The sequence below is a fragment of the Protopterus annectens genome, chromosome 2.part0 (assembly GCF_019279795.1).
Source record: "Protopterus annectens isolate FY-2018-M chromosome 2.part0, PAN1.0, whole genome shotgun sequence".
NCBI lineage: Eukaryota > Metazoa > Chordata > Ceratodontiformes > Protopteridae > Protopterus > Protopterus annectens.
This window is the reverse complement of record NC_056728.1, coordinates 1,156,158,708-1,156,182,654: the sequence shown is the minus strand read 5'-3', so window position 1 is coordinate 1,156,182,654 and position 23,947 is coordinate 1,156,158,708. Positions and strand designations below refer to the sequence as shown.

The 23,947-nt window shown below is 39.8% G+C and overlaps 1 protein-coding gene across 1 annotated transcript in view; it reads left to right on the top strand.

Moving 5' to 3' along the window:
* Window positions 1-23,947, top strand: part of SNAPC3 (small nuclear RNA activating complex polypeptide 3) — a 451,523-nt gene that overhangs the window by 108,930 nt on the left and 318,646 nt on the right. Inside the window, exon 2 of the mRNA XM_044061357.1 lies at window positions 11,617-11,697. Coding sequence (XP_043917292.1) covers window positions 11,617-11,697 — 81 coding nt within the window. The remainder of the gene's footprint in view (window positions 1-11,616; window positions 11,698-23,947) is intronic.

The following is a 23,947-nucleotide window of genomic DNA, read 5'->3' as shown; positions in this document are numbered from 1 at the left end:
TAATTATTTTTCCTTACATTGAGCATTGTTTTTGCCATTATGTTGCTAGCAATTAGTGTTAGTTTGACATTTCAAGTTTATTTTTTGAGCTTTCCATGTAATTTGTGGTCTGATTTGATTGGATTGTGTTTATTCTGTCACTGTCTTGATATTTGTTAGTTTTAGCCTTTCTTTGATAGGCTTTTTTGTCTTTAAATTGGTTAAGTAAAATGGGTAAAGACAAGTATACTGGTTTTAGAAAGTATAAGACGTGGTTATACCCCCCCCCCCAAAAAAAAGAAAAACACCCACACATGCCCTTTACATTGTGTTCCTGAGAGTGGAACTGATGGAAATCTGAGAGAAGCTTGGTTTTAGGAACCTACAGGAAACAAAAACAAAGTGATCATGAAGGGGCTTTGATTCAGAAGGATCAGAATCATCTGGCAGACACCAAAAAAAAAATTTGATTTTAGGGAGATTGACTGGGCTTCCACGTCTAAGGTACCTAGAAGTGGAACCTCCTCTCTCCCATTCAGGGACGTCTGTAATAAATGTAGTCTCATGAACAAAGATCTACCCAGGGAATTTCCCCAGTTAGGAATTCATCATGGCTGATGTTCTTCGTGTTTTACTGTTGCAGTCATCACAACTGGGTTATCTGCCCGCAGGTAGCCCTCAATCGGCCCGAATACCAAAGACTTAGTATTTCTGCATTGGTTGCTGTCGCTCCAGGACTGTTCAAGTCGTCAGGGGTATAAAAACAGGCAGCCGATGCCATTACATCAGTCTTTCTTGTCGAGGAGGAGCCTGAAGCAGAAGCAGTTCGTAAGTGCTGGTTGGCCGCTACCTGAATTTTTCATTTTCGAACTGAATAATCCTGAAGTCTTCTAAAGCTAAGTACCCCATTGGGGATCCTTTTTCTTGCTCTAACCGATGTCAGAAAAAGTTAACAATTGTCTTGTCTGTGGAAAGCAAATACCTCACAGAAATTTTCATTCTTACTTTGTCACCTGTTTAGGCCCAGACCACGACGTCCCTCGCCATCAGTTTTGTGCCTTGTTTAATGCCCAAACCATTCATCCTCAGGCTGTCTTTGTCGCTAAATTGTTTTGCTGTCTATCTCCGTATTCTGAAATGGCTTCGGTAAGCCATCCGACTACAGATTTTCTGAAAAACGTAAGGATAAAGACAGACACAGACGCTTAGGTCCAAAACTGCCGACGGAGCTTCCGTTAAGCTAGTTGCCAGTCTGCCGGTACTCAGTGAGGCACCTTTGCAGCCTCTGATGCTTGCTTCAGTGGATTTGCAGGCCTCTGCTGAGACCCATTCAGAGTCCGGTAAGCCGTGATATGCTTTGACATTTGGAACCTGCAGATGTCTGTGCCTTGGATGGGTCTGGAGCCGCTGTGCAGGCACCGGCTTCTGATGCAGTTCTTCGCTCTACTGATGTTTGAATTAAACTGACAACTTAATTTCTAACCAAAACTACCGAGTTTCTTAGGCCCAGAGTACTCACTACACCTAGAAAACCGATGACCAAAGCGCATGCTCAGGCCTCCATGCCACAAAAACAAATGCTTATAATGGCTGAAGACCTTATTACGCTGATTAGGGGAAGTCAGCCTTCCCCTGCAAAGAGACAAAGAACCCAGTCCCCTTCAGGTCCTACAGAACGGGAGTCCGATGACTCTGACATACCTGCCTATGAGGATTCAGATGCAGAGTATTCCATTCCCTCTTCCTCCCCTCCAGAGGATTTTTCTTTTGGTGAAACCTTGCATACTTTAAGACAGCATTTCCATTGGGAATGCCAAGTCTATCCTCAGTCCAAAAAGAGACTCGGAGAATTTTTAGAGTTGCCTCAGCACAGGCCTTTAGCTATACCCCCTGTCCTGGATGTTGTGGATGATGTTTTCATGGAATCCAGTCTTACTCCTGACACTTTACCTCCTGCTCCTAGGAAACCAGACAGGTACTACAGAGTACCTGATGCTCACAAGTTTCTGTTCAAGAATCCTACTGCTGACCCAGAGATCATTTCCCAATATCAAGGCTACTACAGCCAAGAATCCCACCCCTTCGGACAGGGATCCCAGAGCTTTGGACAGATGGGGTAAGAAGGTATATACCTCTACAACTCTTGCTATCAGGGCTTTGAATTACCAGCTTCATATGCTGAAGTACCAGCAACATATTATGGAACTTATTAAACAAAAAGTAACTTTTCCAAACTGTGCAGAAAATAAAGAATTGCAGGAGCTTATGTACTCTGCAAACCAAGTAAGTAAGCATACTTTGCAGTGTGGCTTTGTTGCCCTAGAAGCATCTTGCAGGGCAGCAGTCACACTGGCTCTGTACTGAGAAGACATGCTTGGCTGAAGGAGAAGACCTTGCCAGATCATGTCAAATCTAAATTACTAGATGCTCTTTTGAATAAGGACTCTGTTTGGCACCAAAGCAGAAGAGGTTCTTAAAAAGATGGAAGAAAAAGCTAAATCTATGCAGACTGTTAAAGAATTCTTACAAGTGCAACCCCCTAGATTCAGTAGGCATTGCCCTTCAAAACACTAGTCCTTTCCAGCCCCCTCCTGGCCTTCCCAAACAAGACCCAGGGGAAACAGACCACCCAGACTACAGTCTCAGGGTATGCATAGATCTAAGCAATGAAGTGCCCACACCCCTAAAGCAGGGAGTGGTAAGCCACCTCCTTACGGAAAAATCTCACAATGACTTATTCACTGCACTTCCCTGCCCTGCCCAACTACTTGTGCCCCTAGGAGGAAAACTTGCCCTTCATGCAAAACAACTGGATGTCCATCACCCAGGATCGATGGGTTCTCAACATTGTATCCCAGGGGTACAAATTTTATTTCCATTCTCTGCCAACCCCAAGCAGGTTTCCAGACCTTCCTCCAAACCAGTGGGTAGAGGCTCAAAACCAAGTACTTTCCTGCTCAATATCAGAGCTATTCATCCTGTTCCAGTAGAACAGAGGGGTCAAGGATTCTACTCCAGACTCTTTCTGGTACCCAGGAAAGAGGGCTATTGGTGCCCAGTCCTGGATCTTTCAATTCTCAACACCTTTCTAGTGGTACCAAAATTCAAAATGCTTACCCTGCAACAACTTCTTCCTATGTTAGCCAAGGATGCCTGGTTAGTCACCCTAGACTTAAAAAAAAGAAAAGCCTGTCTGCACATCTCCATAAGGGAGTCATGCAGGAAGTATCTACATTTCAGGGCAGGATCTTTGCATTATCAGTTCTCTGCACTTCCCTTTGGCTTATCTACTGCACCCAGGGTATTCACAAAATGCCTGGCTCCAGCCATTGCATACTGCAGGCAGAGAAATATCCAAATTTTCCCTTATTTGGATGACTGCCTGATTCAGGCGGACAGTTAGGAATTGCTGCTTCAGCACCTGGCATTTGTAAAAAGCCCTTCTCACTTCCTTGGGGTACACCATCAATGAAAATAAATTACAACTGGTACCCAGTCAAAAGATTGTATTCCTGGGAGCAAGCTTGGACACAGCTTCCCAGATGGCATTCCTCACTTCAGAAAAGCAAGTCTATCTGACAGATTACTTCAAACAAATGGCCACCAGAACCCAGCTATCTGCAAGAAAAATACTGTAAGCCCTAGGATTCATGGTCTCATGTATACTGCTAATTCCATATGCAAGACTTCATATGAGGAAATGTTAGTGGTACTTAAGTCTTTGGTGCCAACATTCTCAGAACCTGGAAACAGTCATTCCTATCATACCCTGTCTAAGGACAGAGTTCTTTTGGTGGGCAGAAGCATGTAACCACAACAGGGGACTGACATTCACTACCCCACGCCACCCAAACCCTGACCACAGACGCATCAGACTATGCCTGGGGGACTCTCATGGCTGGCAAATGTATTCAGGACCTCTGGAGCCCAAGTCAGATTCATCTGCACATCAACCAGAAAGAGATGCTAGCTGTACAGAATGCCCTGACAGCTTTCAGATCCCTACTCTTTCCAGGACAACTGCTAATAAAAACAGACAACACCACAGTTATGTGGTACATCAACAAGCAGAGGGGAACCCATTCCTACCCACTCTGCAGGTTAGCCATGGTCTTGTGGAACACTGCCTTGGACATCCAAGTCCATCTACAAGCTCAGTTCCTGCCAAGCAAGCAAAACTCACTGACAGACGACTTGAGCAGAAATCCCTTAGACCCACACGAGTGGAAATTGGAGCCCAGCATCTTCAACCTTCTGATTCAGAAATGGGGGACCCCAGAGGTGGATCTCTTTGCCTTCCCCTACAACCATCAGCTCAACAAATTCTACACCAGGAATCCTCATAGCAGGGTCTGGAAAGTGAATGCCCTATCCTTTCTATGGGAAAAGTTGTCAGTCTACGCCTTTCCCCCTCTGCCCCTTCTCACAAGAGTATTAATGATGCCACCCTGGCGCCTACAACAGACCCCTACCCTGCTCTCTCAGCAGGAGGGACAAATTTTGCATCCACAATTGCAAACCCTAAATCTTGCAGCCTGTATTATTCCTTGAATTCTTCACCAGCAACCCTAAGCAAACAGGTGCTGGACGTTATTCTTGAAGCCAGAAGGCCCAGTACAAGGAAATCCTATGCTGATAAGTGGAAAAGGTATTGTTCCTGGATTCAGTCTGAAGGAGAGAACACAGCACTGCCCTCCTTACCCCTAATCCTGGATTAGCTAGCTGAACTACTCCACAGAGGCCTATTCTTCTCCTCCATTAAGATCCATGCCTCTGCCATCTCGGCTTATTACAACACTGAGCTACCTCTATTCTCTCACTCTCTCATCAAACAGTTCCTGAGAGGGGCAAACAACTTAAGGCCACCAAGGAGAGCACCCACACCTGCTTGGGACCTTAACCTTGTACTGAAAAAGCTCATGCTTCCCCCTCTTTGAACCGGCTACTTCAGCAGAGTTAAAATTCCTCTCTTGGAAAATAGCCTTGCTTCTAGACATCACTTCAGCTAGAAGAGTGTCTGAGCTACAAGCACTGATGGCTGTGGAACCCTTCATTATTTTCCATGCTGACAGGGTTTCCCTCAGGACTAATCCTTCCTTTATGCCTAAAGTGCTGTCCAGTGTGGCTCTCAACCAATCCATCCATTTGCCAACCTTCTTCCCTAATCCTCAAAATAAAGGGGAAAGGATCCTGCACTCTTTGGATGTGCACAGACAGCTCAGATTCTACCTTGACAGGACTAAGCCCTTCAGAAAATCTGACCAGTTACTTTGCAATGGGGCAGAGGGCAAGGCCATTTCAAAACAAACCATTTCCAAATGGATAGCACACTTCATCCATTTCTGCTACAAGCACCATGGAAAGCCAACCCCTCAGGGGGTCAGAACACATTCCACTAGGGCTACATCTACCTCTACAGCATTTCTCAGGGGAGTCCCTACCAGGGACATCTTGGAGGCTGCTACCTGGAGTTCTATACACACCTTCACCAAGCATTACCACTTGCCTATCTTTTCCAAATCCAGGGCAGGTTTTGCTACAGCAGTCTTGCAAGGTGTACTAGCCATCCCTAACTCCTCTTGACTGCCTCCACCATTCCTCAGCTTTGGGAATCCACCCAAGTGTGATGACTGCAACAGTGAAACACGAAGAACATAGTACAGTTGTGTACACTTACCATAAATGTAGATGTTCGAGTGTATTCAGTGTTGCTGTCCTGCTTTCCCTCCCTCAAGCCCCCTCGTTTCTCTCTCTCTCTCTCTCTCTCTATGGCTATTACTATTGGTAGTGGTATTTACTTTTTACTGGTGGTGTTTTCCCCACCATAACTTAGCTCCCTATTTGGGGGCTCCTGACATTTGGGGCAAGAAAAACTGATGTAATGGCGGCTGCCTGTTTTTATACCCCTGACGACCTGACGTCAGTCCTGTAGTGACAACAACCGACACAGAAATACTAAATCTCTGGTATTCAGGCCGACTGAGGGCTACCTGCAGGTAGATAACCCAAGTATGATGACTGCAACAGTGAATACGCTCGAACATCTACATTTATGGTAAGTGTGCACAACTGTACTTTCCTCATCCAAGAAGAAAAATGTTTAAGTTACAAACATGAATTGCCTAAATATTTGGATACCAGACCTTCAATCGCCTCAGTCAGATTTTTTAGGTCTCTCCTCAATCTGTTTGTACAAGTTGACTGAGAAAAGATGGTGAGGATATTGATCAAGTACTGTTCTTTCCAGTTCATTTTTCTCTTCTCTACACCCTGTTTTTGACACATTGAGGTTTGGAGTTGATAATCCATCTTCTGAATTCTGTTTTGACACAGATTTCTCTTGTGGCGGTAACTTTGTCAACAAAAGTTAGGGTTCATTTTCTTGCTGCCACTTGCTCAGCACCGGTTTTGGTGACAATGGCCTCTGTTCAACTGTTGGAGACCAGTGTACTAAAGCCCATTTCAGCACTGGTATTGACTTTGTTATTGAGGGAGGTGGTATCAAGTGTTCTTGGTGCTGTTCACTCTGTGGGTGATGTTGATAGCCCAGAGAGAGGACTTGGTGCAAAGCTAGTACTTGGCATATGAAAATTCCCCAGAGGATTTAGCACCAGTGTTGGTTACAGCCAGTAATGTCTACTGACTGAAGACACTAGGGTGAAGATGATGAAGACAGTGGGAGCAGAAAGGTAGAGGAAAGGAAATCCTTGCAGAGATGAAACTGTGTCTGTCTAGGATGTCCTTCATGTCTGGTGATACTTCTCCAAATATGCCCAGGAAGATGAGATGCAAGATGATGTGTTTTGACTCCCCTGCAAAGTCCCCACCCTCTTTGGTTAAGGAGGTGGTTTCTTCCACAATCACTTCCTCATGACCCCAGGTTTGGAGATATCTTGTGCTTATGTGTTAGAGAATTTCTTGGCCCACAACCCAGTCTCCTATGAAGAAGAGCTTCTGCATTAAGCTTTCCTTCTCCTACAAATTCTTGGATGGTTCCTCCTGAAGACTACATCAGTTTGCTGTTCTTGCAATGGCCTTGTCCAGAGCCTGATGTGGCAGAACCCTTTGCAGGAAGACCAGACAGATTCTACAACATCCTAAGGATTGGCAGTTTTGAAGAAAGAGGCCCTTAGCCAATTTCACTGTGGTAGCTACAGCCTTCAAGAAAGAGCCCAATGATTCTGCCCACACCAACAAAGTATCTTGAACTTTGGACTGATTTGGCAAGCACAATTATATGTCGGGCACCTTAACAGTTGTGGCCATTAACTATGTGATGCACATGGTAAATGTCTGTATTACCTGGTGGAGATACTGAGATAGTTGCCTAACTGGGAGGGTGCAACACAAGCTTGATTACAAGGTGTCAGCTTTTCATGTTGTTTCCACCATTTCCATGCAGCTATATCTGCATAGTACTGCAGATATAGCTGCATGGGCTGTTAGGTCAGGTGTCAGTATTAGATGCCACTCTTAGCTCAGGAATTATTCATTTGCAGGCAGCTTCAATGTATCCTTAAGCAGTGCACTGTTTTGCAGCTCATTATTGTTGGGACCACAGATAAAGGAAAAGCTGCAGACATATGCTGCAGCTGGGGTCAGGTTCTGCACTCACAAGAATATATGTGCTCATAACTATAAGAATGCAAAGGCCTTGCTGTTTAGGATGGTTTAATAGCCCTCTTTTTACTGCAGCCTTATGATTTAAACAAATGCTTTGGTTATCAGAATGGGCACCACGGTGGGGACAGAGATCTATAGAATCAGGGCTTCTCCAGTCCCACTCCTGATAAAATCAACTGCAGAACACCTGATTATTTGCCCATCTGTCCGTCTCTGGAAACAGTTGGATTTGCATCTCCCAATATGGTAGGCAGTCAGTCTGGGCAAGCAAATCAAGCGTATAGTATCCTGAGGCTACACCATACCATTTCTTTCTCCCTCCAAAATTTGCACCCTATCCCTTATAAACATGTTGTCCCATCAGGATAAAGAATGCAAAAGAGCAGTAGCAATCTTGTTGGATTCAAAGTGATCCAAGAGTAATTGTGGAGTTTACTTCATATTCCTTTAGTTCCCAGAAAAGACAAAGGACCTCAGGCCAGCATTTCAGCTCAGTGCTCTTCAGACAAAAATAGCCAAGGCCTCCAGGTGATTCCTGCAGTTCATAGTATCAGCCAAAAATTAGTAGTTCAGGGTTCTGCCATTTTATCTCAACACAGCCCCAAGGATGTATATGAGATTTTAAAGTGGCCATAGCAGCTTACTTCAAGCTGAGGGGAACCTGTCTTTCTCATCAAGATGACTGACTTTTGGCACATACAACAAAGTCATTGACAGGAGCCAGGGATCGTGTACTACTGTTCCACTCATTTCAGATTTTGCTAAACCATGGAAGCCTCAGTGGGAGTTGCTAAAAGCACATACCATTTTAGAGTGTCACCTGGATATATGAACCAACCCAGCAAGTGTTCTCTCCAGACTGAGCAAACAATCTCCATTAGTGTCCATAATCCTCTGTTACTGCAAGTGATAGCTGCATTGTGTGTAAAAGTCTAGTTCTGATGGCAACCACAATTTTCTTGGTACTCTTTGCCAGGTATCATGTGAAGGTTCTCAGGAGCCAATAAAATCAGACGTCATACTCTTATTTCCACAGTAAAAACTCCAAGAAAAACCTAGTCAGGCTAGAGTTTTCACTTTGAGATACTTTAAACCTCTTGTAATAGAGGCCTCTGAGATATATGCAGATGACTCCTTAAGACATCAAAGTGTCTTACAAATGTCCATGACTTTTTACTTTATCTTAAGTCTGTGTGTATACATTCAGGCCATTAAAGCCAAATGCCACTAGCTCTGGACATGCATGTTTCAGCTTTTTTATGACCTCGTCAACTGAGTATTAAGTGGAATGTTTGGCTATACTTTAGAAACACACAGTCTATAACCCCGCTGATGTCCACAACCATTAAGGTGTCTGCAAAATATCCCAACTAACATCCAGATCGGTTTAAGGTATCACACAGTGAAAACTCTAGCTTGGCTAGAATTTTTCTTGTAGGTTTTACCAATTGGTTTGTCTGTGTGACCTTTTTTACTCTTTGGTTTGGATGCTAGTTGGGATATTTTGCTTCATCATCATCCCTTCTGACTTTGAATTATAACCTTTTGCTTGTGTCATGTATATGAGCCTTAACTGTGTAGCTCTAAAATCTCTCTTCAAATCAGGTAAAGCTAAACACCTTTTTTATTGGAGGGATCAACATTTTATTTTATATTTATTTATTTTACATTTGTTGACCGGGCTAGTCTAACTGGATACATGTCCATTTTCAGTAGAGGCCCGGGGAGAAAAGCTCCACTTTTAAACTAGATAAAATCAAGACAATACAAAAAAGATACATGCAATATGTAAAGTAAATAAGAATTTCTTCATCAACTTAAGTTATACAGAACTAAAAGTGTACAGATTTTGAGTACTGGGTTTAATAAGGTAAAATACAGTATTATGACCAAGGGAAAGAGATAGATCATTCAATGTTAGTATAATGGGTATGAATGTGCCTTTGAAATGATATAAAAAGGTTATGAAAGGTGTGTAACACAGGGAAGTAGGAGAAATTATGGAGGACAGGGAAGTAGGAGAAATTATAATTATAATAGAATAAGTACATTAAGTAATTATAGTCATAGTGAAAGAAATAGATTGGTTTATGTACAAGGTGGGAAGATAACAGTTCACTGAGGAAGGAATATGTAGTAAGGAGCATGCTCAATGATAGCATGATGGGAATAAGATACTAGGATGGGGAAGAGTGATGAAATTGCTAAATACTTCAAAGTGGGTTAAGGAGGAGATATATAGAAAAAGTTATGGTGGGGAGGGGGGTTAGTCAGGGTTAGTACAAGGACAAAGCCATTGTGTTTTTAAGTGAATATTTAGTTGATTTTTAAAGAGAGGTAATGATGAAAGAGATGTAAGTTTAGTGGGAAGTTTGTTCCAAATCTTCCCCACAGAATTAGGGAAAAGAGAATCACCTGCCTTGTTTTGGGATTTCTGGGTGGTAACCAGTAGTTTATTTGCTGAGCGAAGGTTAGAAAGGTTTGTGTAGGGGGAGATGAGGCTACTGAGAATAGGAGTATTACTAGGCTGGTATAGTATTTTATGAGTAATGGAGAGTTGTTGAAATTTTAGCTGGTTATTTAGTTCAAGCCATCCTAGAAGTTTTAGGTTTAGACGGTGATGTGTTCTAAATGAGGACCCATTAGCAAACCTTGCAATATTGTTATAAGAAGTAGACAGTTTGTTTAGATTGCTTTTGGAAAGATTAGTATAAACTGGGGAGGCATAGAAAAGAGTGGAGATCAGATGGGTCTGGGCAATAGTAGTTCTGGCTTCTGGCGTAAGACAAGGTTTTATCCTATATAAGGATCCAAGTTTTCTGTTTACAGTTTTGATGGTGGCATTAATATGAGCGTCAAAATTGAGGTTGTGGTCAATCAATACACCTAAGAGTTTTGTAGTTGGGTCAGGAGCTATGATTGTACCATCGATAGAGGTAATAGAGAAGTCTAGTGGGGTGGATTTGTTAGTTGGAGTAAATAGGAATAGTTTGTTTTTTTTGGTGTTAAGGAGGAGATGATGTTGTTGGAACCAGTTTTCTACTTGGTTGAATACTGATTGGGTGATGGCATGGAGTTCAGATAAAGTGGTTGCTTTACAAATCAAAGTGGAGTCATCTGCGTATTGTATGCAGGTAGGTAGAGGTAGATTAGTAGAAAGGTCGTTGATGAATATGGAGAAGAGTAGAGGTCCCAGGATAGAGCCCTGTGGGACACCAAGGGTAATAGGGAGATGTTTGGATAGGTTATTATCCCAAAGGACAGCTTGCTGTCTATTGTGCATATAGGATTTGAACCACTGTTGCCCTCTTTCCCTCCCAAATAAATGCCTTCAATTCTTTATTAATTATTCTGCACAACTTCTCCTTGGATTAATACAAGTATGCCTGACCCCATATACAAGACCAAAGGGACTTAAAAATATTGTCACTGCTTGTGTCTTACTATCCATGTCAATAAACATGAGCTTACAGTTTTTCATTTTTTTTGTATTATTTTTTGTTTAGTCTCTTCCCACATTTCCTCAGCTGCAGTAACAGAAGCCTTTTTGGTCCATACTTCTAAATACTTCATCTTATCATGTTCCCCATAAATATGGGTATTGCTGAAGCAGTTTGTGTGTGGGTATATAATTTACGGCTATAGCCTTTTTTATCTTCATTAATTTTATATTCCAAAAAGATTTGAAGCTGTCTCAAAATGTTCCACTGCACTGAGATATCCTTTTCTGGATTTATCAGGTATAAAATGTCACCTGTGCTGCCATTGTCTTTTTGATACAACGGTTTGTGTCACGCCTTGTAAATCCTTTGACATACGAGATAAATGCTTGGAGTCTGAGTAATAGTAGCAGAAAAGCTGTAGACTGGGTTGAACTGATTTCCTAGTTAATCTGAACTAATGCGAGTTGTTGCTGTGATGCAAAAATGTACTTTGGGCTTAGTTGGAATGTGCTATGATTTGTTATTGTGTTGTTATAAGTAAATCTTTGTTTCCTTTTTCCCCCACTTTCAGTGTTGATGCATTGAAATGCACTGAAGTTGACTGCCCAGATCCTGAAGTAATTCCTGATAAGACTGACTTAGTTACTGTTGGGTAAGTACTCTCTAGCTATAACATTTGATTACTTTTACTTCTCTTAACCAGTATCCAAACCCTGCTTTTACTATCCAGGTATCTTAATGAGTTATCAGTGATGCTGTCAAATAAAATTGCTCTGCTTACTATTTGTTGAAATTATTTTCCTTTTAAAAGAAAAGCCTTGGTTGTATAAGAAACATTATTACCATTTAGGGGCATGGAACTGAGAGCTTTGCCAGCATTATTTTATATTTGTACTGTTAACATTAAATGTTGTAACTATATATGCAGACTATTGTCCATTAATGGTCTTGCAAAGCGATAGTTTTGCCTTAACAATTTTCCTTAAAATGAACTTGGCGGGGGTTAAAGGGAGGTACCAATGATGCAGCTTGCAGTTATGGTTCAATAGGAAGTGCTTCTTGAGGAGTAAACACTTCATTGTAATAGTTATACAGGTAGTGTAAAGTACACTTCCTATAACAGTTTACATGAGGAGTAGGTATTGTGCAATTTTGCTGATTTTATGTAGCTTGAAGGTGCACACTAAATAATGATATCTGGCAAGGACCCTGTGACTATGCTTCTTTTTGTTGAGTAAGATGTAGGCCCTACCTGTCTGATAACTTAGACCAGCCATAAAAGGAGTGCTGTAAAACTAAATGTTTTGCATGTATTCTTCATACATTCTTGAATGAGTGTAACAGTCACCCTAAAAAAGTACCAGGTTTAAAAAACAGTAAATTAATTCAACACCCTTTTCTGTGAAACAATACTTCCTTGTACCTTCTCTGTGCCACTTCCATTGTATTCTTAAATTGCTTATTTTTTTCACATATGATACTTAGTTGCAGCCTTTGAATTTTCTTAATATGTGATAATTTGTTATATCCACCCCAGTCCCATCTTCCACTCCTAAGAATGTACATGTTCCAGTCTTCTAGTCTGTCTGTACTGGTCTCTCTCAGGCCTCTGATGCAGACCATTTGCAGTTTTTGCTGTTGTCCTTAGAAATGTCTGTACTTTCTCTGTCTTTACACTGAGAACTGTTTGGCTGTACTCAGTACTTCAGATTGGGATATGCCAGCTGTCTCTAAAGAAGGATAATCTATTTATTTTCTTTTCTGTCTACTGGAGATACTGCTTTTGTATATTATAGTATGCCACCCATCATCCTTGCTACTTTCTCATACTGCTTCCTTACCTTTAGGTCATGTGATTGTCTGTATCCCCTCACAAGATAATCTGATCCTGTGTGACCTCAGTGCATCATATTGAAATAACTTCACAAGCTTGAAAGTCATACCTCCAAATGCTCATTGTACTAGTAACAAACTCAGACTTGATTGTGCAGCATGTCTCAAATAGTATTTAGTTTGTGAGGTCATGACTTAGGACACATTTTGACTATAAATCCTGTCCTCAGGCTGTAATATCCTTAGAAATGACTGAAATCACAAAGGGATAGGCAAAGTAGCCATTATGTATTCCAGTAACATTAGCCATGTAATATGCCCCATCCAGACCTCCAAGTTCCAAAAAATGGAACTTATTCTTCCTATGATTAAGATTATTGATCTGTAGCTAGTGGTCAGCAGTCCTATTCATTTCTCATTCGCTTTGTTCTCACATTCTGTATAAATAGTGCATTCAGATTTGATGGCATAGCTGGGGCAGGTAAGCATCCTTGACTGGATACTTCTCCTGGTCCTGGTAACCTGAAATACATTGGCATCATTATAAACTGTTTAAGTGATCCCCCCCTCATGTTTTCATTGTTTTGGATCATGCAAAAAAAAAAAAAAAAAAAAACTCAATAGCTCCAGGTAAGAAAAACGCTTTCATCCACTTGTTTATTGCAGACTTCCTCAGATTAAAAACTCTTGGCTACACTACATGATCAGTACATTTATTGAGTAGTTAAAATCTAAATATTGGACCTTTTGTGGACTAATAAACTTGTAATGGGAATGCTGCTGTTAATTCCTGGGTATATTTCTGTCTCTCTATAAAGGATCGCTAATCTCCTCCCCTTTCATAGCGTGGTACTTTCTTCATTATAAAAAGCAAAAACTTTCTGAATTTTTCATACAATTTAGTCGGCTTGTAAAAAGCATTATTCATGTCCTTTTTTTTTCTAACTGCACAGTCATGTTGCTACATTTTATAATAAATAAACTACCCCCGGGATGTTGCAATTAAATTTCCCATACGGGTAAATAGATCTTGGGTAATTACCCACTGTAATAGTAGAACCTCCAAATATGAACCTACATTGGCTGCAAGTGCTACATGTAAACATTCCTTTTGCAACCAAGTTTTCCCCCTTAACTGTTACATGTACTGTCAAATTTGTTCTTTTAAATGTATTCTTTTTTTGTACGGTATAGTGCGAGTCTGACCCAATTTTTCATCTAACCCCTCTATTTTTGATGTATCTAACCCAGTTGTGTGTTAATATGTTCTTGACATCTTTATTTGCACTGTTGAAACTACAACTTGAATGCAATTCAAGAGACACCATTTTCAGCTTGACTGTGGAACAAATTACCGGTCCCACAGTCAGTCCTCCTCCTTGCCACAAAAAGAAAGAGTCTAAATCTGAACAGGAATATGCACGGACTGATACAGGTTTTTTTACTTCAGATTTCTGATTCAGATGTGGAGGAGCACTCAGTTATTGATTCTCCCCTGGTGGAGGGTGTCTTTCTCTGAGACTTCACAGCACCTCAGAAAATACTATGAGTTGTTACAGGAAGATTTTCAAGAACATATACCCATTCCTCTTGCTCTATCTGCTTTAGAGGATGTGTTACTGCCTGAAAATTTTCTGATAGCCAGCTGCCCCTAAAAAAAGGCAGTTTTTTTTAAATGTCTACATTATTCCCACACCTGAGCAACAGTTACAGCTTTAATTGATCCCACTGCTGCTACAGTCTCTTTTTTTCTCTCATAATTCCAATCCTACTCTTTTTGGTATGGATGGCAAAATTATCGACTTCCAAGATGGTTGCACACTGATCAACAGCTTAACTTCAGCTCTTCTAGTGTGGAAAAAGAAACTGAGAAATAAGGCCTAGTAATTCTGCCAGTTTTACTAGAATTCAGTTACTCACTAGTAAGTACATTGTCTGGATGTCAGCAAAGAAGACACTTAAGAGAGCCTGAAAGCAAATCAACTAGAAAAAGTGAAGAGAAAACAGTGACTAGGAAGAATCATGCAGTTGTTCAGCAAATGCAGTTCAAGCGCCAACTTTGGTGCAAGACATGGTGTCCATTAATCGAGGTGAAACAAATCAGATGTGTTCAGAGATGATTAAAATAAAAGAAACCTTGAAGAAGTATATTGATTCATAACAAACAAATGGAAAAAATGGAATAAGCTTTAAGCAGCTATTTAGATGAACTAATAAAACTGCAAGAATCAGAGTTCGAAATGAAGAAAAGACAGAGTATGAGAGTGCTCAAGAAGAGAGATTAAAAAAATGGTAAAATTAGAGGACAGAGCATGTAGGGAAAACCTGAGATTTTCTGCTGTACTAGAGAAAATGGAAGTAACAGATTATATTAATTTTATGAAAGCACAAATAAGCAACTGGACTGGTATTCCACAGCAGGAGTTGTTAATTGAAAGGGCACATTATATGTAAACTCCAGACTTGGCCATTAGCAAGCAGCCAAGATGTCTAATAGTAAAGATGCAACCCTAATATCAGAAAGAGTTGATTCTGACAAAACAATGGCAGAAGGACAAAGTACTAAAATTTGGAGAAGCTAGAGCATTTGTGGGAAATGATTACTCATCAGGCAGAAGAGAAACACATTTATTCCAGCAATTGGGGAATGAATAGAAATAGGTGTGAGATTCAAGTTGCTGTATCCAGCTATCGTCAGAGTATTTTTCCTGGAGGGTCAAAGTAATTTTTTGATGCAAAATATGCAAAGGAGGAAATATAAATGTTTGTCCAACAAAAAGCTGTCAAACAGAAGGGGATTCTCCTCCTTATTCTTCTTGTGATAAAGCTCATAGAAAGACTTTGCCATTGAAGCCCTTTCCAGTGTTCCAAAGGAAAGCTTGAGAGAGAGAGAAAAAAGCAGAGTAGTTGACTAGAAAAACCAGGAGTACATTGTAAGTAAACAAAAAAATGGATTTGGGAGATGAAGATCAACAGGAAGAAAACAAGAATTCAGAAATTTAAAGACTAAATGGTGGGATTACAAAGCATCAGTTACATTAAGACCTGTATTAGTAAAGATGCAGTCACAACAGCAGAAAGAGTTAATTCTGACAAAACTGTGCCAGTAGGGCAACGTATTAAAAACTGGATGCTGTAGAGTATTTGTGGAAAATGTATGCATTGTTTCTTTTCTGCTTGGTGTATAGTGAATAAACTTATCCCAGCAATCAGGGAATGTTGAGAGGCAAGTGTGGGATTTAAGCTTCTTTAACTGTTTTAAGAATATTTTTCCTGGAGGATCGAACACATTTTTGATGCAGAACAAGCTAAGGAAGAAATACAAAAGTTTGTCCAACAAAAAGCAAGCCATCACACAGAAAGGGACTTTGCTTTTCAGTCTTTTGCTAATAAAGCCCATAGAGAGACTTTTCTAGTGAAAGCTTTTCCAGTGTTTCAAAGGAAAATATTTGAGAGGCAGAGAGAGAGAAGCACAGGAGTCGAGTAGAAGAAACTTCAGTACCTTGAGTTGAACCAGTGTCTGGGGTTGGGAGTGGAGATAAACAAGAAGTGCACTTAACAGTATTTGTATAAAACAGTTTGTGATATAAATTGCATGTTATATAGTAAAACATTGTCAGTTGCTGTAGGTGATAAAGATATTAAAATAAACTGGTGCCTTTTTTTTTTTTAGTTTTAATAGAGGTAGAATTACACGTGACAGACTGGTACCAGTAAGAGTGAAAGGGAAGGTCTACAAGAGGGTAGTGAGACCAGCTATGTTATATGGGTTGGAGACAGTGGCATTGACAAAAAGGCAGGAGTCAGAGCTGGATGTGGCAGAGTTAAAGATGCTAAGATTTGCACTCTGTGTGACTAGGATGGATAGGATTAGGAATCAGTATATTAGAGGGTCAGCTCATGATGGACAGTTTGGAGACAAAGCAAGAGAGACGAGATTGCGTTGGTTTGGAGATGTGCTGAGAAGGGATGATGGGTATATTGGGAAAAATATGCTAAGGATGGAGCTGCCAGGTAAGAGGAAAAGAGGAAGGCCTAAGATAAGGTTTATGGACATGGTGAGAGAGGATATGCAGGAGGTTGGTGTGACAGAGCAAGATGCAGAGGATAGGAAGAAATGGAAAGAGATGATCTGCTGTGGCGACCCCTAACGGGAAAAGCCGAAAGATGATGATGAGAATTACACTGTAAAAAGAGAAGAAAGGCTGGACAAAAGCATGTTTAAGTTAGTAGGCTGTACTCTTGGGTTTTTGAGGTGGAGATGGGGTGTAAAAGTGCACAGATCATAATAAATGGAGAGTTTAAATGTTTTTTCTTTCTTTTGCATAGATGAATGTTGGAATTAAGGCCATTGGTGTAATCTAATAGTAAACTTTTAGTGTAAGTAAATAAGAGAATACTGTATGTGATGAAAAATTTTCCTTTAGCAGGTAAATGTTCAGTGTGAGTTGAGAAGTCTGCAACTGAGGGCAGATGTACATTTTGTTCTTATGTTTCCATGTCGACAAACTGTGACAACAGGGTCAGGGAATAAAAGTCCAAACACTTTTTAAGGCTAAAAGTTAATGTTTTCTGGAAGCATATGAGAGTTTTTCACATATGGGAGGGGAATAAAGATAAGACAAGAACAGACAGCAGTTAGTGTAAGTAGGACCACAGGATGCAACTTGCATCTTGTCTTGGATAACCTTAATTTTAGCTAGGTGTAATGCCTGTGGGTGCCGCTGTCAATTTGGATAGTTGCTCCTGTTCGGAGGGTTAAACTTCATTATATGAAGATGTATATATTTTTGTGTGTTTGTTTAAATGAACAGGTTATAGGGGTTATGTATTTTTTGTTTGTTTGAAGGTTTTTAATAAAACAAAAAGTCTTCTAAGATGTGACAGGTTCAAATGGCGATGACAAGGACCAACTGTATAAAAAATTAACCTGCTCAACATTAGTGGGTATATGTAACACAAAAGGTGGAAATAGACATTTAAAATAGCTGTCCTATGTAATAGGTGGGGATAATAACTTCTTACCATAATGTCTGCACTATCCATATTATTTTGGAACACGAATGTCCTCAGAGGTATAGACAAAAAGATAAGAATATTGAATTATATTACGAAATGCAGAGTGCAAATGGTAATGCTACAGGAGACACATTTTGTAAAGAAGTGAGCATATGAACGTGCTAAAGAAGGATGAATATTCAGCAGAATATCAGGGACAAAGGGAACTGAGAGTACTTATACTAATTGCTAGAGGAGTTGAAATAGTGACGGAAGAGGGGAAAAAAGTTTATGGTAGATTTGTGGTAGTAAGGGGATACTGGCAAGGGAGGAGGATTACAGTGGCATGCATTTATATTCCACCTAAAACTGCTGTTATGAAACTTGAGAAAACTTTGGAGAAATAATCAGTTTCAGCAGGCAGTATTACTTATAGGTGAGAAGTAGAACTTGATTTGCAGCAGTGAGGATGTACCTGGGAGACCTAGCAGGAAAATAAAACAAAGCAAGGTAGATGTCTGAAGAAGTTGATGAAAGTGTTTGGTATGGAAGATATACATTCAGCAGTAGGAACTCTGAAAGAATTTGAATGTTTTCCCCAAGGTACAATAATTGGGATAAACTAGACAAATTATATTTCACAGAAACGTGCATTTAATTGAAAGCTTCAGCATACATCCAATAAATACTTCAGATCATGCACCAGTAACAACTGTCACTTTTTTGTCTAGGGCACAAATAAGAGTCTTGGTGGGTTCTGTTCAAGCAGCTTTATTTATACAAATACATCACTATAGAGGCTTACTGACTTTAACTTGAGTAACTTTTATATACAAACTAATAACTTCGATCATGCATCCTCACTCTCTGGCTGCTTCTCCAAAATGGCACTAGGGATTGCATGTGTCTGGGATTTATACATGCACATATACAGCCTTGCTTGCTTCTTAAACATGTAGCACAGAAATCACAGGTAATCCATAGTCATGCATTATGCATTATTGCTGCATATTTCACACTAGGCTTAGATATTCATCCATGTCATGTAACATAAAACTGGGAATTAGATTTAGCAACTGGAACATTTTCTGCAAAATGGTTGACCTGTGGAATGTTCAAATCACTTTCTGGAATAGAATCAGAATTTTGAACACATTCTGGTCTGGAAACAGTGTCTGACTTGCTCTTTGATTTAGAGTCTGCATCACAGATACAGTGTTGTGAGTGCAGTGATGATGATGATTCTGGTACAGGAAGATGATGTCTGCAATTCTTCCTGTACTCCACACACTCGGAATCTACTAAGTAGGATCTTGGCTCGGCATAGATGCCCGTAATCTGTTCTATTTGATCAAAACCTTTTGTTGTCTGAATTCGTACCATCTCTCCTTCCCTCAACGGACGAAGTAATCTGCTCGATCTGTTGTAACTAGATTTCTGGGTATTATGCTTTTTAAATAATTGAGCCTTGATGGTTTTATTTTTCTTAAGTTTACGCCGCAATAAACTTGAAGAAATAGGTAGCATAGTTCTAGTTTGCCTGGAAAATAGTCTTTGAGCTGGTGAATAATCACAAGGTATGTTTCTGAGATTAAGCAAATTCAAGAATATATCAGTATTGTCATGCTTTGACCTTTCAAGTAATTGCTTTGCACTCTGCATTGCACGTTCAGCTAGACCATTGGACTGAGGATATTCAGGACTACTAGTGATATGTACAAAGTCCCATTCTTTTGCATAATTCTGAAACAACTGGCTAGTGAATTGAGTACCAGTGTCAGAAAAAAAGTTTTCCATGGACTACTATGAACTGAGAAATGACGTTTCAACTTAGTAATATCAGCAGGTGAGGTTAGGTTAGGTAGTAGATCAATCTCAAACCAATTCGAATAAGAGTCCACCAAAACTAAGTGGTGTTGATTGTTCCACTCAAATATATCAGTTGCTACAGTAGACCAAGATAGTTCAGGAATTGGGGTTAGCTGAAGTGGTTCTCTTTGCAAATGCGATCTAGTACTATTGCATATTGAACATGAAGAAAACTCTATCAATGTCTTTTGATAATGAAGGCCAAAATACTAATTATCATGCTCTTCTCTTAGTGGTTGTGGATCCTGGGTGACCACGATTCAAAATCTGAATATATTCTTGCTGTAAGGAAACAGGAACAACAATTTTAGGACCTTCGAAAATAATGCCATCTTCCATCAACAACTGATCTCTGTAAGGAAAGTACGCTTGCACTTCAGTTGATACACTAGATTGCTTTGCCTGCCATCTGACATCAGTATAGTGATTGAGATTCTGTAAAATTGGATCAATCTGAGTGTGATCTCTCAACTCGTCAAATCTAGTGGTGGAAAAATTACACACTGACATCACATCATCAAAGTCAAAATTCTCTGCGTCAAGCTGTTCTGTTGTATTTCTGAACGATCTGGATAAGGTATCAGCCAGATAGAGCAATTTGCCTTTTGTGTAGACCATTTTGAAATTGTACTTTTGCAATTTGAGCATAATTCTTTGTAATCTTGCTAGAGTGGAATGCATAGGCTTCTTTAGCATTGTAACTAGAGGTTGATGATCAATTTCTGTCTGAATAGCTCGACCATAAATATAATCATGAAACTTGGAACATGCAAATACTATTGCCAAAAGCTCTTTCGCAATTTGAGCATTGGGTTTTTGTTCTAGATGCATAGGTTAATGGTCTGCCCTGTTGAAGAATAACTGCACCTAGGCCAAATTTTGAAGCATTACAGGAAAGAATAACTGGTTTGTTCACATCATAGTATCTTAACGTAGAAGGGGTTGCAATTTTCTGCTTAAGGTCATGAAATGCCTTTTGATGATGCTCTAACTATGACCATACAACATTATTGCTTGTTAGCTCTCTTAAAAGTGCTGTCAACTCACTGAAATCTGGTATAAATTTTAGCCTAACTAGTTAACTATGCCCATAAAACTCTGTAAACCTTGTACATTGTCTGTCGCGGACATCTCTAGAATAGCTGTTACTTGGTCGGGTCTCAAGCTTGTACTTGTAAACAAATGACCTCCATACGTAACTTCTGGAAGTTGGAATTTGCACTTCAGAAAATTGAGGTTTGAGTTTACTTCATGTGCTCTGTCTAGAACTTTCTTGTGGTTTCTGTCATGCCCTGCTTCACCATTTCCTCCAACTAGTAGATCAGCTACTATTATGGCACAAGGATAACCTGAAAAAATTTGCTCCATTGCACTTTGAAGAACTTCACTTGCAGAATTTATTCCAAATGGTGTCCTTAGGAATTTGTATCTGCCAAAGTCAGTACCAACAGTAGTTAGAAATGAGGATTTGCGATCCAGCGACACTTGCTAAAATGAACTCTTTGCATCCAAAACAGAAAATACAGTGGCATTCGGTATTAGAGGTGTAACTTCTTCAACTGCGTAGATTGGATGATATGGTATCTCTAATGCTTTGTTCAAATCTCTTGGGTCAGTGCATATTCTGTTTTCATCTGAGCTTTTTTTGTGAGCTTTTACCATGGATGACACCCATTCAGTTGGTTCTGTGACTGGACAAATCACACCTTGTTGCACCATTTTATCCAGATGAGCTTTAACTTTATCTTGTATAGCTATCGGAACTCTACTTGCTGGTCTGACTACTGGAGTGACCTCTGGGTCTAACTTCATGGAATACACAACTGGAAGTTTGCCCAATTTGTCATCAGCATATTCTGAGAAAATGGCTTTGGAGAAACTGGAACTCGGAACTACACTCGCATGATGAACTTCTTTAGCAAAAGAAAGCAGATTCATTCTTAAACTATCTTTGAGACCCAATAAAGATTGCATTGGTCATCGGACCATGTAGACTAACAAGTTGTAACAGTTCTCAGCCAGATAACATGAAAGCATTACTGAACCTTCGGTTTGAATTTCTTCACCTCCATAAGCAACAAGTCTCGCACCTCTGGTTACATTGTTGTTCGTTAGTTCTCACTCTTGCAAATGTCTCTGCTGATATAATATTACACTTTGACCTAGTGTTCACTTTGAGATCTGTGGATTTTCTCTTGATGCAGACTGTACAAAACACTTCACTTGGTAATAGGTTTACTGCATCAACTCTTTCTCCAAGCACTGATAAACCATCTGCATAGAAAGCTGAATGTTTCCGCTCTACTTGATCATCTTACTTTTTTGTGGGTCCTTTCTTTACAACTGTGTGAGGCTTACATGATTTGCAAAACTTTTGAAAATGATTCCATTTTTTACACTTGTGACATTGGTGACTAAATGCTAAGCAGCTCTCTCTTTTACACTCATAATTTGCACCACAATTGTGACAGTTAACAATAAAGCTTGATTTGGGTTTTTCTGATTCATGTTTGAGTAGCACTGAGCTGGCAGTGGAGCTTGCACTTTTCATGGAACTTTCTAGAAAACCCTGTGGCTTCTTTTGATAATCCTGTAGTTGTCATGTATTGCATACTATCTACATTTGCCCTAGAGCCACTGAAACCATGTTCTTGTCACTTGCAAGCATGCTTGTATGTTCTTCTGTCACCTCATGGATCTAACAAATCTCTATTGCTTTACTCAATGTTAAATCACTGACACAAAGTAAAATCTTTCTCACAGCACCACTATTAATACCACAAGCCTGTCTTTTATCAGATCATCTTTTACATCACCAAATTGACATGTTTCTCAAGTCAGTGATATAAGCTGCAAATGTTACCCCTATTTTCTGATCTCTTGTGTAAAACAAATGCCTCTCTAATGTAATATTTATCTGGGGATTGCACATTTCTCCAAACTTGGGCTTCAAACGCTCTGGGTCTTCCCTTTATTCAGCTTGCACAACAATATGGCAGTCCACACCGTCTCCTTCATACACTGCTCGAGTATACAAAAATGAACGCTCTCTCTATGTCCTTACATGCTGCTAAGTTAAGCAAAATGAATGCCCTGGTGCATGCATCTCTATCCGCATAAGCTTTTTGTATGAAAATATCGTACTCTTCAGATATTCTCCAGTTTTCTGCAATATTCTGATCAAAGACAAGTGGTTGGGGTTTTTGAAATCCGTATGTCATATAACAGATACCAGTGAATGGTTTTGCAAATGAGCATGAATACACACACATGCAGATATGCATAAGTTTCTGGCATAAACAGTACTTGTCAATTGACTTCATGCTCTAAACTTATACTTTTGTTGGGCTTATCGGAATTATGCAAATGAACAAACTTGTAGTACTTTGAAATAACTGAACTTTGAGACATAAACTCCTCAGTCTTTTCAATGCTTTTCTGAACTTTATGAAATAAACTTCTTGGGCTACTCAATGCTTTTGGAATTTTATCGGTAAAGGCAGAAATGCAAAAGTCATCTGTCATCACATTTTAAAGTCGTCACTTTAAGAAACATTTGAGAACTTTACAATGCGACTGAGTAATTCATGAGCACTGTAATACTCTTGTAATGTCTTTTGCAAGCAAACACCTCTTATCAATGCAAGAAATATGTCAAACAGCTGTACAATGCGAATAAATCGTACATCTGTTGCCCAAAACTCAATAACTTTTGAAAGTAATTCTACTTTGCGAATAACTGCATACAGCACATGTCCCTAAAATGGAGGTACCTTGCTAGGCAACTCTTTATAGTAGTAAAAGAAGCACTCTGTAACGGCGACACTTTGTAAATAGACACACCCAGCACAAGAACTTTCCTTTGAAATGGCTATACTTTGACTGGTTTGCACAAAATAGTTGCCCTTTGCACACAATGAACTCTTCGAAATACAGGCATAGTAATAAGCACACACTGTAAGCATATTTCCACACTCTGTGATACTTCAAATAACTTTAATTACACCCTTGATGCAATACAAAGTCATAGTTATGCCCAAACACAGCATTTTGCCCAAAACACATGCAGTCGCCTTACTTTATTTTTGTTTAATGTGCCCTTTTCTTTTTTTATTGTATTCGTTTTGCTCATTTAAGCCCTTTTCTTTATTTATTATATTCGTTTTGCTCATTTAAGCCCTCTTCATGCCCAGTGTACTTTT